Below are 18,670 nucleotides of genomic sequence, written 5' to 3'. Positions count from 1 at the left end.
GGAGGATCACAGGGGTTGGTAAGCATGTCTGGTATATATACTAGATGCCTAGCAAAAAGTGCTTTCCTTCCTCTGGGCTCCCTGGGGCCTGTCATTGGAACCTATCTCTGCTACATGGCTTCCCATTCTTCCCAATCCCTCCTTTTAGGGTCCTTCCTCTTGCCCACTCTGCTTAGTGTCCTAGGGACCTCTTTCTACAATACAAAACTAAACAGGTTGCTCCCCAATTTCAAACTCTTTCATGGCCCTGCTTGCCCTCAGCAGACAGTTCTGGTTTCTTCATCTGTACATTGCCCTCTCCAGCTCTCTGGCACCTCTGGGCCGGCCGTCACTCTGGCTGCTCCTGTTTCTCCATGTTCCAGCTCATTCCTCCACCACTGGGTCCCCTCACTTCTGTGGGTGCCTGAGCCCAGCAATGGGATCCCCTCTTTACATCCTGTTGCTGACCCACCAAAAGCCAAGATGATCAACCCTGAGAAACCAATCTCAGTCCTCACCCCGCTGAACAGAAACCCTATAGGACTAGAAATGCCCCACATACCTTCCAAGGCTATAATCTTTATGGAAGCAGATTGCCCCATCTTTCTGCCTTGGAGCGACTAGTGGGTTCAAACTATAGACCTTTCAGCTACCATTGCATGACTCAAATTCTGCCATGACTAATGCCTGGCATAAGGGTACACAAGACACAGCTGGATATAGGTTTATTGTGGCACTGGAGGTGAACAGGGGTTGATGTGGCAGCACTGTTGTGGCCAGTGCTGGTGTACAATACTGATGAAGAGAGTGGGAGAGGTGCAGGGGGAGAGGGAGGGATGAAAGACTCCTGGCTTAGGCCAGGAGCAGGTGTTGGGACCACTACTGCCAACCCTACCCAGGCATCTTGGGGCTATGGTTCCAGAACCATGATCCCTACAACTGGGGCGGAAGAAGGCAGCAGTGGGTGGGAGGGGCTCACACATGAGAGAAGGCGTGGCTCTTACAAAGGGGTTTGTCCTTCTTGGAGTAGAAGGTCTTTCCTTCGAGGTTGATCTGACATATCTGGGGACAGAGAAGACCCAATCACATGGGGTAAGGGAGTAGCAGGAGAGGCCCCTTCCTGGGGATTTTTTCCAAGGCCAGTAGTTTGCGGATGGGGTGGGAGGCAGGGCCAGGTCCAAAGGGTGGCCAGTTGGGGGCGCTCACCGCACAAACAAAGCACGTGTCATGCCAGCTGAAGCCCAGTGCCTCCAGGAAGCGGTCCCCAGCATCGATCTTGAAATCACAGCCTCGACATTTTGTGCCAAACATCTTCTCATAGTCTGGGTATGGGGTAAACAGAAAGAGGGTATGGATTCCAGTTGAATCCTCTGCATCTGGACTGCCCACACCCTGCCCCTGCACGTCACCTCTCTCGCAGTAGGGCGCCCCCTCCTCCATGTAGAAGGCCCTGTTCCTAATGGGCGTCTTGCAGGCAGCACAGGTGAAGCAATGTACGTGCCAGGTCATCTTCAGGGCATGCATGATCTCCTGGAAGGGGCAAGAGTCACAGTAAGACTGGCCCAGGAGCCTCTGATTTCCCATGATCATAGTCTATGACACCTAGACTTCTCTTCAGCCCTGACTCAAGTCTGTGGCTTTGTTCACCACCTCTCAGACTTATCATGTCCAGCACTCAGTGCCCAGTCATAGCACCCCCAACCTTCTTCTCACACAGCTACCCCATCTGGCCAACACAGCGGCCTATCTTTCCGTTCACTTGGGCCACATTCTCTTTGTCTATACCTGGTCTATACACTATACCTGGTCAGTCAGGAAATCCTGCTGGGCCCACCTTTAAGATACAAGTTACTTTGTGACTCCACAAAGCTGTCCTCCCTGCTCCTACTTCTGCCCTCAAAGACGATTCTCATCAAATATGGTCTGTTTGAACCCCCATGCCTCAAACAGACCACATTTCCCCTCTGAGCAAAATCCTCCTGTGGGGATTTACAGGTGTTTGAGTAAAAACCAAAGCCCTGTGAAAAGCCAACAAGGCTGGTAGTTTCTGTTCCCTATTAGTTGCTGTTTCTGCACCCATCCATTCAAGCGGCCTCTTGACAATCTTTGAAACACACTAGTCACCTATCTGTCTTAGGGTTTTGCATGGGCTATTCCCTCTGCCTGGAATGCTTGTCAGCTATCTGCAAGGCTCACCCATCACCTTTTACCCATCTCTGATCAAATGCCCCCTTTCAATTAGGCCCTTTCTGATCACACTATTCATACTCCAATCTGCCCTCCCAACCCCATACTCTTAATACCTTTACTCCGCTCTTTTCCTTATCCATTATTTATCTTTACAAACACACTGCCAGATAATTTACTTAAATCTATTGCTCATTATCTATCTCTCCACAATTTCTTTTTGATTAAATGTAAGGTCTAAGAGGGACCTTTGAGTTGACGCTGACTCATGGCAGGCCCATGTATGTGTCAGATGTGTCAGAGTAGAACCGTGCTCCAGAATTTCCTTTTGAAGTTTTTTTTTTTTTTTTTGCAGATTTGCCTAATGCACTCTGCCACCTGATTTCTTTTTATAAACTTTTTGTGCTCCAGAATTTACAACAGCTGTTATTTTTCAGAAGCAGCTTGCCAGGCCTGTCTTCCCAGGCACCTCTGGGTGGGTTCAAATCATCAACTTTTTGGCTAATAGTTGAATGCTTAACTGTTTGTGCCCCCCAGGGGCTCCCATTGGCCTTTGGTGGATGCTCATTGTTTGTGAGTGAATTCATCTGCCTCCACAGGAGGCTAGGTGCTCAAACCCAGGGACTGACTCTTGGACCAGTCCAGATGCAGATGGCACACTCAGATCTGGAGCCGACAGAGAAAGGGCAGTGTCGGGTCCCAGAGGTCTGTGGACTCAGCTAGACCTTGCTTCTTCACTGGGTGACTTGGCCAACAGCTTTATCTTCTCTTAAGACTTGGTTCTTTCCCTTGTGAACTGGCAGCCTAATCCTTGCAGACTGGCTGGAAGAATGGCTTCACATTTGAAGTCAAGGACCCCAGACTCAAATACCTGCAAGGGCCAGGAGGGAGTGAAGCTGGCAGGAGTGAACAATAGGGCCAGATGGGGACTGTTATCATGAGGAGCACATGCCTCAGCCAGTGGGCAGTGCTGACTGGTTTGGTCAGGAATGCTATGAAGGCTCAGGTAGAATTCTTGGTGCTGAAGTGAAACCTTCTAATTTTTAAATGTTGGTCATTAATTTAAAGATGAAACAGGACAAGTCAACCAAGATCTAAGCATGCACAGCACCTCGCCTTCAGATGGCCCGTTTGTGACCTTTATCTGTTGCTATAGAGTCAATTCTGACTCATGGCAACCCCATATGTCAGCAAAGAACTAGGCTCCATAGAGTTTTCAATGGCTGTACTCTCATGGAAGCAGATCACCAGACTTTTCTTCTGTGGCACCACTGGGTGGATGTGAACTGCCAACATTTTGGTGAGGAGCTGAGTACAAACCACTGTACCACCCAGGGGCCTTTAGTGACTCTACAACATAGGAGTTCTGGTGTGGCGCTGTGAATTAATGCACCAGACTGCAAAGTCATTTGAACTACAAGCTTGGTGGTTCAAGCTCACCAGTCGCTCCTTGGAAACCCTATGCAGGGTTGCGATGGGTCGGAACCAACTTGACAGCACTTCACAATAACAACAACAACAACATAGATATCATCCCATGCAGACCTCATGACCACATAGACACCCCAATTTTGCTAAGGCTCAGAGAATGTGACTGTCAGGTCACTCAGACAACAGGTGGCAGAAATGGGTTTTGTGCCCATAACTGCCTGATCCCAGAGTTGGCTCTACTTGCAACCCTTGTATTGTCTCTTAAAAGAAAAAAGGTCAAGGTGAAGGAACTGGTGGGAGAGGACACTCCAACAAGATTGGGGACAACTCAAGTGGGGGTTGCCTGGGCCCTACGGGCTAAGAGGCAGGTTTTAGAAGAACCTGTGGACCAGTTTTCCATTTCTATTTTGCCTTCTAGATTTTCTTAAATATTTTCTCCCATGCCCACTGCCCGGGCTCAGATCTCAGAAGTCACAGCCTCCACTCTCCCCTGAGGAAGTATTTGGTAAGGCAGATATGACCTTTTCAACCTCTGCTCCAAATTCTCTCCCGTAGCTCTGCCCACCTCTGCTGCCTCATCTTACATCCTTCCTGTGTCTTTTTGACACAGGCAAGTCCCTCAGCCTGGAATTCTCCCATGATCTGTCTCCAAGCAAATTCCTACTCAGCTTCAAGTTCAGTTTTGAGGCCACTTCCAACCCACTGAATCATCAAATGTCCACTAAATACCTACTATCTATGAGACACAGTGCCTGGTGCAGAGGACAGACAAAGCATCAAGCAAAGCAGGTCTGGTCCCCAGCCCATGACACTTGCTCCTATGAGAATTGGAGCACAGAAGGAAATGACTGGGGTGTACTGGCAAATGGTGGGGGGGAGGCATCTGGGAAGATTTTCTGAGGAAGTGACAATTGTAATAGGGTTCTGAGGAGTGCTCCTGATGAATAGCACAGCCTGGGCCAAGACCCTGAGGTGGAAGGAAAGACAGCACAAAACAGAAAGGCTAAAGAGCTAAAGTGCAGAGTAAGGGACTGGGGTGAACAATGAAACTTGAGGGAGTACAGGGTCCCCAGATGACTCTCAGACTGGCTAGGTGCTCCCTGCCCCTAGATTCCCTCCAACCCCAATGAGATAGCCTGATTCCCTACACTCTCTCCCAAGGTCCCTGATGGCAACAAAGTCCTAAGAGCTAGTACCAGGAATATTCTCGAGGGACTTTTGGGCAGTGAGAGCCTCTCTCAGAGCAGTTGTCAGCTTAGTGGTTAGTAAAGGCAGACTCCTGCCTCTGGAAGGGGCCTCTCTCTGGGTCTGTAAGGCTCTAGAGTCCCCCCTGCAGGAGGAGAAGCTAAAGTCCATGTTCCTCTGTAGAAGCTCTGGGGGAGGCATAGGTGCAGGGCTGCTACCCACAGCTTACTCCAAGACCCAGGATCCACTGAACCTCAATGGTGGAGGGTACAGGTTAAAATTCTGTCCACCCAGCCTGGTGGGTGGTCAGGCTGGGGTGTCTGTGTAATGCAAGCAGGGCAGGGCAATGAGTGAACAGTAGGGACAAACTTGGATACCCAGCCCAAGAAAAGTCCTGGCTTCCAGCCCATTCCTCTAGAACACTCCCAACAGGGTGTGGCCCAGGCTGATGGGCGGAATGACTGTGATCTTGGGCAAATTTCCTCATCTCTAAGATGGGAATGATAACCACACTGACTTCATAGTCCCATTGTGCAGCTGAATGCCCACACACAGTTAAGTGCCCCATAAACATTAGCTGTCAGTACAGTGAATAAAACCGATGTAATATCATTTGGCCCTTCTTGCCGACTCATAGAACTTCCATTTTCTGCTGACACAAGGTCATCCAAAATTAAAACTCCATTTTCCAGGCTGCAGCTCAGTGTGGTTATGTGACTGTGACCAAATTCTGACCAGTGGAATGTAAGCTGAAGGGTTGTGTGGTAGCATCCTCAAAAGCCAGCTGCCATGGCCTTCTGTCCCCCCTTCTTCCCCTCCCAACTTCCTGCTGGCTGGAATGTAGAAACTTTGGCGGAAGCTCAAGAGCTATCTTGGACTGTGCGTGGTAAGTAAGCATAAGCTACAAGATACAGGGCCTTGGGTGAGCCATGCTAGTCCTGGACTACACCCAACTCCAGGCTTTTTTAGGTGAGAAATCATCAGTGACCTGTGGCTGCAGTGTGGACTCCAATTCATGGTGACCTCATGTGTATTAGAGTAGATCTGTAGCCCATAGGGCTTTCAATGGATGTGACCTTTCAGAAACAGATCGCCAGGTCTTTCTTCTGAGCACCTTTGGGTGGACTAGAACCTCTACCCTTTCAGTTAGCAGCCAAGCAAGTTAGCCATTTGCACCAAGGAATTTTTGAGTTTTCTCTTACTTGCAGTCAAGGCAAACCTAACTCATAAGTAATACCACCATCCCTGAGCTCTCTGGAGTCACAGAGGTAAGGAGGAAATGTAATTGGCAGGGTGAGCCAAAGCTGGAAGTTAGGCAGGCCTGGGGCTACTCAAGCCCTGGGCAGCCTCAAACACTGCCTCTTTCTGGGCCTCCATATATGTGCATAACAGGAATCTCCCCAGCCTGTCAATCTTGCCTGATCTGCCACTTTTCCTCTGGGGAAAGCCCCAGATACCCTGAGAGTCACTATCCCTCAGTGTGATTCTGGGGGCAGGACCCATGAATACTTGGCAGTGTGCATATTTAATCAAGAGAATGAGTGGGTGAGGGTAGGCAGCCCCATCACTCTTAGCTCTTGACATGCACTGACCAGAGTCCCAAGTCTGGCTTTGGGTGGTCCCTACAGGAAACCTGATGAGGCTCTGCTTGCTTTATGTTTAGCTTCAGTGGGAAGAACAGGATTTGGGAACACAAGAGTTTGAGTCTGATTTTCTGGCTGTGCCACTCCATGGCCTATGTCCTGATAGCATATCAAAGTCATCTTCCACAGTCTGTTTTCTCATGCATTAGACGCAGCAATATGTACCTCATGAGCAGCCACCACATGTCCGTCAGGGGCCTGCCTGCTGATGCTAAACAGTTTCCAGACTAAGATTAGGAAGAAAAGTCTTGTGATCTACTTCTGAAAATCTATCAGTGAAAACCCTATGGAGCAAAATGGTCTGATCTAGAACCGATCATGGGTGGAGGACCAGACAGCGTTTCCTTCCTTTGTGCCTGGGTTGGGACCCAACTGAATAACAGCTAACCAGAGATGTGGATCAGCCTCTTCAAAGCCTTTCACCATCCCCCCACTTTTTTTCTTCCTCTATTTTTGAGGTTAAGTGCCATTGAGTCAGGTCAGACTCATGGTTACCCTGTACAGGGTTTCTGAGGAGTAGCTGGTGGATTTGAACCATTGACCTTACTGCCTTACTGTCAGCAGTCTAGTGCTTGACTCTAGAGAACTAAAGTTCTGGATTCCTGTTTCCCTTGCAGTCTAGACCTTGAGGATGAAGGACTCCATACTAAGGATTTGGGAGCAAAGAGTGGGAAATGCCTGGGCCCCAGAAGACAGCTCGGCATTCTTGTGATGAAAGCAAATAAACTCTTCCTTTTAATTCTCTGTACTGGGAAGAGTTAGCGTTCCTAACTGACACAGTTGTTAAGTAATATCGAGTCAGTTCTGACTCATAGTGAAGCTGTAGAGTGTCCAGTTAAGTGGCTGGTGGGTTTGAAGCACAGAACAGTCCAGTGCTTAATTCTACAGCGCCACACCAGGACTCTCGTAGCCATTTCTTATTTTGGCCTGTCTAGGACTTTTCCTTCTTGGGTAACTCCAACCTTGTTTTAATTTAGAGAACTACACATGGAATCCAAGGAGCTCTGGTAGCACAGTGGTTACAAATTGGACTGCGAACCTCAAGGTCGGCTATTCGGAACTACCAGCGGGAGAAAGATGAGGCTTTCTGCTCCTGTAAAGATTTCGAGCCTCGGAAACCCTATACAGGGTCGCTATGAGTCGGAACTGACTCCACGGCACATAACCACCACCACCACACATGGAATCTTGGTTTGGCAATGTAGGATAAGCACTGGACTGCTAACCATAAGGTTGGTGATTCAAATCCACCAGATACTTCTCGGAACCTATAGAGGGTCACTATTAATTGGAAATAACTCCAAGGCACTTCACAACTCATGCTTCACTCTCAGTCTGTGGGTCAGGTGGGGATCTCTCAGATCCCACTCCTGTGGTGGGTGGATGTAACCCAGGCCTACCTAGCCAATCAGTGTCTTGGTTCAAGATGGGCATGTGACCCAAGTCAGGCCAATGAGCATCAGCACTGAAACTTTGGCTGCTATCATTTGGAACAGAGCTGCTCTCTGTCAGCGTGTGGTGCTAAGCTGGAGAGATGTAACCCTAGGCCCACCGTAGCACTCCCTCTGTGGCCTTTTACGGAAGAATATGCTGGGGATTGAAGCCAACACGGATGAGAACAGAAGTAAGTGCTATAGACTCTTGATAACCTCAGTACCTGGACTCACTGATAGTTACCACTGAGGAGATTCCAACTTTGGTGACACCATGTGTTACAAGAACCCAAAGGGGTTTATTGGCTGTAGTTCTGGTGTGGCACTGCAGGATAATGTGCCAACCTCAAGGCTGGCGGTTCAAACCCACCAGTCGCTCCTTTGAAACTGTGCACAGGGTTGCTATGGGTTGGTACCAACTTGACGGCAAGTAACAACAGCAACATCAGTCGTAACAGAAGGCAACTGACAGATTTTTCCTTCCTTGGAACTGCTAGGCAAGTCTGAGTTGAGTGCAATGGAGTGCGCCACCCAGGAGTCTTACGTGGATTCTACTGGGCCTGAAGTTAGCTCCCTGCAAGCTGCCGGTTGTTTGAGCCAATAAACAGGCTTTTGAGTGGGATTTTGGTCATTATTAAGAGGATCCTGGCTAATGGATATCATCTGTAGTGAAACTGATGAGGCAGCCACTTTACCAGGCTATAAATCTCCAAAGGGATTATACAGGGAAAGCCCCAGGCTGAAGAGTTTCTCCAAAAACACTGATCAGTGCTGATCACTATCACCTGCTTTCCCGTCCTCCCACCAGCCCCACTCACGCCTGTGATCTTCTTCTTGCACTTGGCACAGTTGGGCGCATAACGCACATCATAGCAGGGAGGGCAGAAGATGGCCCCCTTCTCTTCAAAGAAGCCGCCCTCTTCTAGGACCTTCCCACACTGGCTGCACACAAACTCCTCGGGGTGGTACGCATGGCCCAGTGCCACCAGGTAACGGCCTCTGAAGGGAGGCAAGGGGCAGTAAGAGGGCATTTATGCCAATTAGCTGAGGCCTCCTGGCCAGACCCCTAGTAGGTTTACAGAGCATCTACTGGAAAGTCCTAAGAGAGAAAGTGCATTCTTACATTTTCCAAAGGAATTAGGCTGGGGAAATGACTTCTCCAAGGCTACACAGTTAAGGGTAATAAGGCCAGGAAGGGCCCAGCTCTGCCAGGCTGCACTGCTTTGACAATGGATGAGAGAAGGGGGCAGGTGTTACACTGGGTGGGGGCTGAGGACTTGAGCCTCTTGAGCTGGGGCTGAGGAAGTGGCAGAAAGAGGCTGAGTTCTAGGGAAGCAGGAAACTTGGGTGCCCATGAGCCCAAGAAGACCAGTGAGTCAACCTATCCTGCTTGCCTGCTCCACAGGGGCTCCCTAAGGGACAGAGCTGTAGGTTCCAGATAAATGGGGGTCTGAAAGAGGGGGTCCTTTGCAGAGTATACTGGAGTCAAGAGTAGAGCAAGGCCCTGATTGAGAGTTGCGTATCATAGGGGGATGTATGAGCCTGCTGGGTCTTTCCGGGGGTCTCAGCCTGTCTGTTCTGAGAACAGAGGTCTTAGAGTGAGCAGAAGGGAGTGAGGCAGAGAGTTAGGAAGGGGCAGGACTTTCTTTGCTCAGAGCAGCGATGTAGGGCTGCAGCTTTGACACATATCATTGGCATTTCCTGCGTTTCACCAGGACAAACCCTGATAGAGGTTGGTGAGAGGGGTAAGTAGTGCAAGGATTAAGTGTCTGAGGCCCCAGGTTAGGCCCTCAGGTCCCCGTGTCCCCTCTTGATCAGGAACTGAACCCTTCTCCTCAAGCTGGATGAGCAGATGGGGGTTGCACAGGTAGGAAAGACAATAGGGCTGGGTTATGGAACAGGAAAGCCCAGGGAAGGAACAAATCACCCACCGGATGACCTTGCGGCACTGGTGGCACACAGGAGTCTTGCCATTACTGCTGCCACTGCCTCCTGTGCCCCCTCCGGTGGCCGCCTGCACAATGGAGGTGCGGTTCTGCAGAGGCGTGGGTGTGGCTGGTTGGCTGTGCCTCGTCAGCACTGTGCTGGTTTTGTCTGGGGCGTAGCGCTCAGCAAATGCAGGGTCCACGGCCCAGGGTGGACGACTGGTGGGGCTGGGGGTAGTTGGACCTGCCAGGGTCAAGGACAGTGATTCCAGGAGGGTGTCCAGGGACCTCAAATGACAGCTTGGAGGAGCTTGCCACCCCCATTCCCCTGGGATCTACCCACCCTTCCCCAGGCCCACTCTCTCTCACCAGGCCAGGATTCCTGGGTTGTAGCTGAGGCTGGGGCTGAGACTTCTGTCCTGGGCACCTGGCTGCAAGACCTGCTGTTCAAGGCCCTGCAGGGCTGAAGCTTCTGGCATGCTCCCCATCCCCCCCACCCCCAGTTCTGCTGCCCCCTGGGAGACACCTGGGTGACTGAAAGCTGCTGGGCTCGGCTCCAGGTCCCACTGGGGGAGTGAGGAACATGCCTAGGTTCCACTGGGGGAGGGGGAGGAAGGACAGCTCAGACCAGAGCTCTGGCTAGGCCCTCGCCCACAGAGACCCAGACCAGCAAGGCCCACCACCATGCCCCAAATGTAAACCAGGTCCACAAAGAGAGAAGGCAGAGGCAGAAAAAGCAGGGCTGAGAGTGTTTTATTTCCATGCCCAAGCCAGCATGGGCTTGGCAGACAGCAGTACCATAGGGCAGAGAGGGGCAGCAGTGTGAGATGGAGCCAGGCTGATGCCAGGTGGGGCTGCCAGGGTCAGGTCTGTGGAGGCTCAGTCAGTCCAGGAGTAGAAAAGGGGAGGGTGAGGTAGGCAGAAGCTGGAGACACCCAGGGAGGGGGTGCCCTGGGTGGAAAAAAACAGAAAGAGGCAGAGAGGGCAGCAGGCCGGCGAGAGGGCCAGGCTACGACTGCACGTTGAGCACGTGGGCAGAGCGCTGGTGGTGCCAGTCCCGGAGGCGGGTGTAGCGTGGGCTCTGCAGCTCCAGGACATACTTTTCCCTGAGGGACAGAGAGAGGAGGAAGAAGTAGAAGGAAAGAGAGATGGAAGGGAGGGAGGAGGGAGTGGAGGAAGTCAGGAAGGATGGAAGGATGGAAGGAAGATGGAGAGCCCTGGATGGAGAGCCAGGAACAGATATGGGAGTGGTGGCTGGAATGGGAGTGACAGGAGGTAGGAAAGGGACCAGTGCCCAACCTGTTACCTTGATTTCTTCATGTGCTCCTCATCCGGGTCTTGCACTGACAAAGGTGAGACAAACAGTCATTCTAGCTCTGGCCCTGGCAGAGGGTCCAAAAGGTGCCAGAGCCTAGACTGGGGGTCCGGAGCATCCACCCTGCCCCAGGCTGGCACTTACTGAACTCGGTGCCCGTGAGGTGGGCAAGGATACGGAAGGAACGGGACTGGCCTGTACCGGATCGAGGCCGCCAGTCCTCTGTATTCTCCATCAGCCGCTGCTTGCTTGCATTGGGGACCAGAGGTCGGATTGGGAGTCTGTGGGGAGGATGTGGCTCAGAAGGCATACTGGAGGTGGGCATGGGGGCAGCCCCTCCCAGGGTTTGGTCCATGTGGGTGATGGTGAGGGTGAGGGAGCAAGTCTGGTCCTGCTGGTGAGTGGGGTCAGGATGTGAGAGGGGAAGGAGGGCAGTCAGGGCAGGGAGGGGCTGCCGCCCAGAATGCCAAAGGAAGGAAGACAGGGACAGGCAGAGGGGGCTCACTGACTTGTCAGGGGTCTGCACCTGTGAAGAAATAGACAGAAGGACAGATAAAGGGACAGACATAGGGGAAGAAGAAAGAAAGGGAGGAGTTAAAGTACCCAGGGGCAAGGCCACAGGGAGTGTCTGGGGCTCAGCTGCCAGATACCACATCCCAACCATAGGCTGGTAGCAGAGGCGCTGCCTTATTCAGAACCTCCAGGAAGGTGGTGTCTGGGCAGGAACCACCCACTAGAGATGGGGGCTGTGCCTGCAGCCCCTGTCCTTGCCGCCAGGGGTTGCTGCCGCACGGTTTCGGCTGGGCTGGGGCGCAGCACAGACGGAGGAGCATTAGCGGACAGAGGGGAAGCGTGGAAGGTGGGCGGTGAGGGGCCGACATACCCATTTTGCTGTGGGGTGCAGTCAGCGGGCGGGGACGCCCCAAAGGGCCGGGCCGTCTTGTTGAGGGAGGCGCTGGGTGCAAAGGTGTACCGCGGGGAATCTGCGGCGGGGGCCGGGGCCTGAGCAGAGACAGAGCCGGGCAGGGCAGGCGGGAGTCGGGGCCCAAATGGGGTGCCCCTCCTGGTGTGGAGTGGAGAGTGTTGCTCCAGCCCCGCCCCTACACATCTGGCTGGAGGCTAGAGGGGAGCGGGTGACTCCGGTTTCACTTAAGGAGACCATTTGGAAACTATGATTTCAGCCTAGGAGGCCCAAAGGCCTGAGGGCAGATGATGTACAAATGCAGAACACAGGGCTGCCCAGCGTGAAGGAGGCAGGCAGATGGACACAGGCAGACAGATAGACATGCGTGGTGCCTGGACCGTGCGGCAGCCCTCGCCTCAATTGGAGTCTCTGAAACCCTCCCCAACTCTGGCCTCTAAACTTCTACTTCGGGCCAGGGATGGGGACTGAGGCAGTGCTGAGAAGGGTAGGTCCACCCTGGATGTTCTACCCCACCCGCCCTGCATCCTATGCCCCTGGCCCAGCGCCTACCTTCTGAGGTTTGTTCTGAGCTGGCTGGGCCCTGTAAGTAAAGGGGAAGCGGTAAGGGTAGGCCAGAAGGGTGCCTCCCCCCACCTGGCCTGCTCTTGCCCTCACACCTGCTGAGACCCAGGCTGAGTCGCTCCCCACAAGCTCGGATCTTGTTCTGGGCTTCGATGTGCGTGAGGGGTCCTGCATTCTCGCCGTCAATGCTCAGCACCCAGTCGCCCACAGCCACACCAGCCTGCTCGGCTTTGCCCCCAGGAGTAAGCTGTGGAGATTCAGGGGATCATGGAGGCCCAGGACTCTGCAGGCCAAAGGGCCACCAACAGTGGTAAACCTGACCTTCCCTAAACTGTCCCACTTACAGTACCTAAAGGCCATTCCAGCCAACAAATTCCTGGACAGCTGCTGATTTGCGAAGTCATGGGGCTCATTTAAGCTTCACATCACCCCAGCCCTCCCATTTATTTACTTACCCATTAATTTCTTTGCCTTTACATTTACCTCCAAGACATTTCCCCACAGTCCAGAAACTGTTTTGACCTCAAGAAACAGAATAAAACCCAGGCCCCTCAGCCTGGATCACAGCCTTTTGAGTCTCCAAGGCCTCTTGGGCCTTTATTCAGACTTGTGCACAGGGCACATTCCTCTTTAATACCTCTGGGTGCTGACCTCTGATACTCTCAGCACCGTGTCCCGGGTCCATCTGCAGAGACCTGTCCTCCTGCCCTCAGGTTACCAGTGCACAATGCCTAACAGGACTTCATGGGCTATAAATGGGTGTCATTCCCAAACTTGCAAATGACACATTATCCCACTGCCAACGGCATCACCATTTTTTAAGCTCCTGTGGATCCTGGATCCTGGGGAGGATCCCTAGTGGCACAGTGGGTTAAGCATTGTACTATAACCAAAAGGTTTGAACCCACCAGCCACTCTGAGGGAGAAAAATGAGGTAGCTTTGGAAACCCTGTGAAGTCCTGGTATGGTGTTGTAGGATAAGCACTGGACCACAAGGTTGCTTTAAACCACAAGATTGGTGGTTCAAACCCACCACCTGCTCCTCGGAAACCCTACACAGGTCACTATGAATTGGAACCAACTCCAGGGCACTTAATAACAATACCAGGGTTGCTTTGAATCACAGACTGGGTGTTTTGAGTTTGGTTGGTTCATGAGGCAACTGTGGGGAGCCAGGATTTGGTCTTGGTGGCAGGAGTGACCATTAGCAGACCCGAGAGAACTGATGCTAACAGCCCAGCACAAGCATCCCAAACAAGGGTGGTTGGTTGGCTGTTCATGGGTCTGAGAGCCCTGAGGTTGCCCAGCTGCCTGGCAAGGGACCTGGTCCTGGGCAGTTTTCAAGGAAGTGCTCAGAGGCAGATTCACAATTGACAGCACTCACTGGGGTGTTAAGGATTGATCTGTGTTCCCAAAAAACACCTGAACCTCTATGCTTAAGGTTATAATCCCATTTGGGAGTAGGCTGTCTTTTTTATGTTAATGAGGCAGGATTAGTATAGGGTGTGTCTTGAGTCAATCTCTTAACAAGATATGAAATGAGCAGATTAAGCAAGCAGAGATGGGAGAAGACTGGGTGCCAAACCACATGGAGATCTCCAAGGAACCAGGAAACAGAAGCTCTTTCTACAGAGCTGACAGAGAGAGAAAACCTTCCCAAGGAGCCAGCACCCTGAATTCTGACTTCAAGCCTTCTAAACTGTGATAAAGTAAAATTTCTGTTTGTTGCAACCATCCACTTGTGGTATTTCTGTTATAGTTGTTGTTGTTATTAAGTGCTGTTGAGTCGATTCCAGACCATAGCAACCCTGTATAGGGTTTCTGAGGAGCAGCCGGTGAGCTTGAATTAACTGCCAACCTTGCAGTTCAAACGGCTTTGCAGTCTGGCACATTTACCCACAGCGCCACACCAGGACTCCTCTATTGTAGTTGTTATTGTTGTCAAATGCTGTTGAGTTGATTCCGACCCATAGCCACCCTGTATGGGGTTTTCAAAGAGCAGCTGGTGAGCTTGAACCACTGACCTTGCAGTCTGATGCATTAGCCCACAGCGCCACACCAGGACTTCTCTATAGTAGTAGCACTAGATAACTAAGGCAGAAGGGGAAACAGGTTGCCCAAGACCCTGAAAGTTTCCTCAGGTGGAGGCCATTGCACAGACCAATGCCAGGCAGAGAGAGGGGAGGGCACAGAAGCCGATGACGCTGGGACCAGAAAGTAGTAGAGCTGAGTTGCTAGTTCTTTTTCATGGTTGGGAGGTTAGACGGGCAAGAGAGCTGGGTGGTCCCTTTTTTACCTGCTAAGTAGTAATAACAATCAAAAAAGTTGACATTTATTCAAAAGCCAGTTGCCAGGCCACATAAGCAACTGAATGAAGTCTCCAACTCTAAAGAATGGAACCTGAGACTACTCACTTTACACTTAGGAAAAGGAAAGGTTAAGTAACTTGCCTCAAGTAGCCCAGCTAATTGGGAGGCAAGGTCGGGATTTACTCTGGCCCTTAAGGTTTCTCCATACTAGGTTACCTCTGCTGACATTTGGGGCCCCACTCAGGGTCAACCCCACTGGAAAGGTCTCCGGACTCCTGCTAGTTTGGAGCCTAGATTCCTTATCTCACCTTTAATTCAATCATGGGCAAGGGGAAATAATGCCCTCAAAGGGAAGTGATTTACTAAGGTCATAGTGAGTCAGTAGAAGGGAAACCTGGTCCAGCCACTCCCTATTGACATGAGGGACTCTAGGGAGGTATGGGGTGAGCCAGAATGGGGGGTCTTGGGGTGGAAAGGAACAGCTGGAGCAAGGTGGGGTGAGGACTACTTCCTTTCTCAAGGTGAGAACAGGAAGCACATGAGGGCTAGGGCAGTAGTTAGAGAGGTAGAGAACCATAAGGGGGAGCTGGGAGGTGGCTGGAGAGAGAATCAGAGAGTAAGTAACTCTGGTTGGGGGCAGGGTGAGGCCCCAGGGTCCAAGCAGGGGAAAAGCCAACAGGCTGGACATTTCCCAGGGTTGGGGAGAGTCAGCCTGCGACTCCACTGTGGAGCCCAACCCCCCAGTCCCAGACATTACCTCATCTCCCAGGCCTGGGCCCAGAGCCAGCCCTAGCCCCTCCCTCATCCCTTCATTCTGGGGTCAGGAAAGTGAGAGGGGGCAGGCCAAGCTCAGAAAAGACCACCCCTTCCGCCTGGGACTATATCAAACTCCAGGGTTGGGGCTGCTGACCAGTGAGCCCAGGTTGAGCGTGCCCCCAAGAGGCCACATCTAGAAGTCCATCCCCTGGGCTACTAGGTTGTCTATCCCTACAGAGAAAGATACTGAGGCTCAGTGGCCAGCACTTTCCCAGGGAGAGGGGATGAGTTTTCAGGGCTGGCAATGCTTGAGGATTGCATAGGGGCAGGGGAGAGAGGGAGACTATGCCCTTGTCTAGTGGGGCAGGTGTTGGGAGAACTCTGTGGAAGGGTCCCTGAGAGGCACACTGAATGCCTGCTACCTAGCTACCACAGACAGACTCTGCTTTGGGATTCCCCTGACCGGTCAGTACCTGGATTACCCTCAGGCCCCCTCCCTGATGTGCTGATGTGCTTGTCCTGGGCTTCCTGCCAATAGCTGCCTGCCCACCGGCACTTGGGTGGGCCTCTCTGGGCGGATGCGGGGGCAGGAAGTCCCCGCCCCCTCCTAACCCCCAGGCCACAATCAGAGCTGAGTTACAACCTCAGTGCTAGCCTCACCCACTGTGGACAAGCAGTTTGCTGTGTCCCACAAATGACCTCTACAGCTGGGGCCGGGGCCGGGGCCTGGTGATCAGCAGGGACACCCTTATGCAAGAGGGGCCCAGCGATGGAGTTCAGGGGTTCGGGTCCAGGCCAGCCCTTTTCAACTCTGCAGAGTCCAGTCACCCAGTTGGCCACCCCAGTGCTGCATTCTTGGGCTTATAAGGCAATCCCCCTGCCACAGGGAGGAGCTAGCCCCCAGCTCCACCCCCACCAGGGTTCTCAGGAGTTGAAGGTGGATACTATCCTGGTCTCTACTCTTGTAAGGGATCAAAGGCCACTGCCTACTGAATGGACCAGTGGATGCCAATGGCAGTCGTCACATAGGTTGTGACACCATCCCTTTCCTGTAACAATACAAACTGTAGACCTAGTCTGAATGTCTAACTTCAAATCCTTGCTCTGTCACTCTGACATGAAACTGCTGAACAAACCCCTCCACCTTGGGTTCTCTCATGTGGAAAAATGAGATGACAATTCCTATTCCCTGGTCAACAGTGAAACTGAAGTGAGACCCTGCAGTCAGAGTGCCCAACCTGACTCAGACATTTCCTCTAGTTACCTCAGGCTCCCTCCTGCAGAAGGTCAAGCACCCTGGCCTCACAGACTTCCAGGGAGCCTTCTGGACTATCATCCAGTGCAGCTCATGGTTGAAGGGAGTGTGGAGTCCATATTCACCTAGCTGAAAGTCTTCTTGGCCTTGTTCCATAATGGTAAGGCAGGGCAGGGGCATGCTACATCTCTCCACCCAAATGAGTCCTGGCCTGGTGGCCTTGCGAAGGCTCCTCCCACCACCTGCTTGAGACTCCAGGACCCATCGACTCTGGGAGAGTCCTTCATCCAACCTAAAACTCAGCTTTGGCTTACCCTGGAGATCGAAAGGGGTACATTGAAGTCCTTGCCCCCTTGCAGCCGGAAGCCCCACGGTGCTGGCCCTTCCAGCACCACCTTGAAAGAATCCATGGTGCCTGCTCCTGAGAGGAGAGAAGAGAATCTGAGTGGCCAGCATGGTGGCCACGCAGTTTGTGCGCTGGACACCAGGCAGGCATGGGTGGACGCTGAGTACACCCAGAGCTGGAAGGGAAGGACCCTTGTCAAGCTTGGCTGTAGGAGGTTGGCTAGCAGAGATCACTTTGGAAAGAAAGGAGCTGCCTCTACTCCTGGGATGGAGGGCAGTGAGTGTCGGACTCCAGCTTTGAGGTTCTTTTCATCTAGGAGTGGGTCGCGGGGCTTGGATGGCACGGCTTGCCCCCAAGTCAGCACAGAGCCTTGGGCGATGGCGTGAGTCAGGGGCCAGCACTCCTCTCCCCCGCCCCCAGGTCCCGGCAGGCAGGCAGGCCGAGGCTGAAGCCTGCTCGGACTATATAAGGCGTGTAAGCTGACACTGCGCAAAGAGCCAGCTGAGGGAGCAAACGGGGGCTCGGGACATGAGGGGGAGGGGAAGAAGAGGGAGGGAGGCGGCTGGAGCGGATCCTAGCCACTCCAGGCCCGGCCGAGGCTGCTGGGAGCCAGGGCGGGACCCCAGGGCGACGGGAGGGTGGGGCGACGCCCCTGCGAGTAACAGTGGGGCTGGAATCCCCAAGCATACTCAGTAAGGGGATCCACCCTGGAACCTAGTGAAGGTAGTGCCTCCCACACAGGTCTGCTCTCACCCCGACGTGACTCAGTTTCCCCTGGTCCCCTGCCTGGGCCCCATGTATTGGTCGGGTCCCGGCCGCAGGAAGCGGCGCAGGCGCCAATCGGCCCCGCCACAACCGGCTTTACCGCAGGAAGGCGGGGGCGGAGGAAGGGGCCCAGCCAACAGGAGGAAGCACAACGCTGGCCACGACCCCCAAACCCTCTGTGGTCTTCAGCAGGCCCCCGCCCCCAGCTCAGCTAGCCCGAGACGCCCGTACAGTCGCCGGTACCTGCACAGCCCCGCCAGAGCGCTGCTCCACGGCGGGCTCCAGGAGCCGCGTTATGATCGGTTGCCTGTCCCGAGTTCTGACCCCGCCCCGCGTCCGCCGTCCGCTTTGAGTCCGCGACCGGGGGCGGAGCCCGAGACCACGCCCACGACAAACCACTCCTTTTCGTAGTTGGGAAGCCCCACCCAAACCCGAAATCCCGCCTCACTTTGAGCTGGCGTGCACTGCCAGTCCTGGTGCCCCGAAGTGGGGCGGGACCGGGGTGTAACTGGGGCTGCGGGACGCCGTATTTGGGAGACACTGGCTTGCCCAGGACTCGCCCACGCCTCGCCAGCCCCTTGCTCCTCTCTAGCTGGTGGAGCGAAAAGACAACCACTTTTGAAGACATCAACTGCACAACATTCGTCGTCTCTAA

General features: G+C 53.1%; 1 protein-coding gene across 2 annotated transcripts; it reads right to left on the bottom strand.

Moving 5' to 3' along the window:
- Positions 1–954: 954 nt before the first annotated feature.
- PDLIM7 (PDZ and LIM domain 7 (enigma)) lies at positions 955–18,334 on the bottom strand. 2 transcript variants are annotated; one of them, XM_006873449.1, is made up of 13 exons: positions 18,259–18,334; positions 17,219–17,325; positions 12,680–12,831; positions 12,573–12,603; positions 11,982–12,100; positions 11,243–11,379; positions 11,090–11,126; positions 10,153–10,214; positions 9,790–10,027; positions 8,677–8,857; positions 1,389–1,509; positions 1,186–1,301; positions 955–1,041 (listed from the first exon to the last, which is right to left on the bottom strand). In XM_006873449.1, the coding sequence occupies exons 2-13, from the start codon at positions 17,312–17,314 to the stop codon at positions 955–957; spliced, it is 1,377 nt and encodes a 458-aa protein (XP_006873511.1). In that variant the 5' UTR covers positions 17,315–17,325; positions 18,259–18,334. The 2 variants fall into 2 exon arrangements, with proteins under 2 accessions (XP_006873511.1, XP_006873512.1); XM_006873450.1 differs by lacking the exons at positions 955–1,041; positions 1,186–1,301; positions 1,389–1,509; ... (1 more) ...; positions 9,790–10,027; positions 10,153–10,214 and adding an exon at positions 10,521–10,889.
- Between the last annotated feature and the right edge of the window lie 336 nt (positions 18,335–18,670).

Source organism: Chrysochloris asiatica, unplaced genomic scaffold (genome assembly GCF_000296735.1).
Source record: "Chrysochloris asiatica unplaced genomic scaffold, ChrAsi1.0 scaffold00242, whole genome shotgun sequence".
NCBI classification, from domain to species: domain Eukaryota; kingdom Metazoa; phylum Chordata; class Mammalia; order Afrosoricida; family Chrysochloridae; genus Chrysochloris; species Chrysochloris asiatica.
Note: the sequence above shows the minus strand (reverse complement) of the source record. Positions and strands in the feature narration are given on the sequence as shown.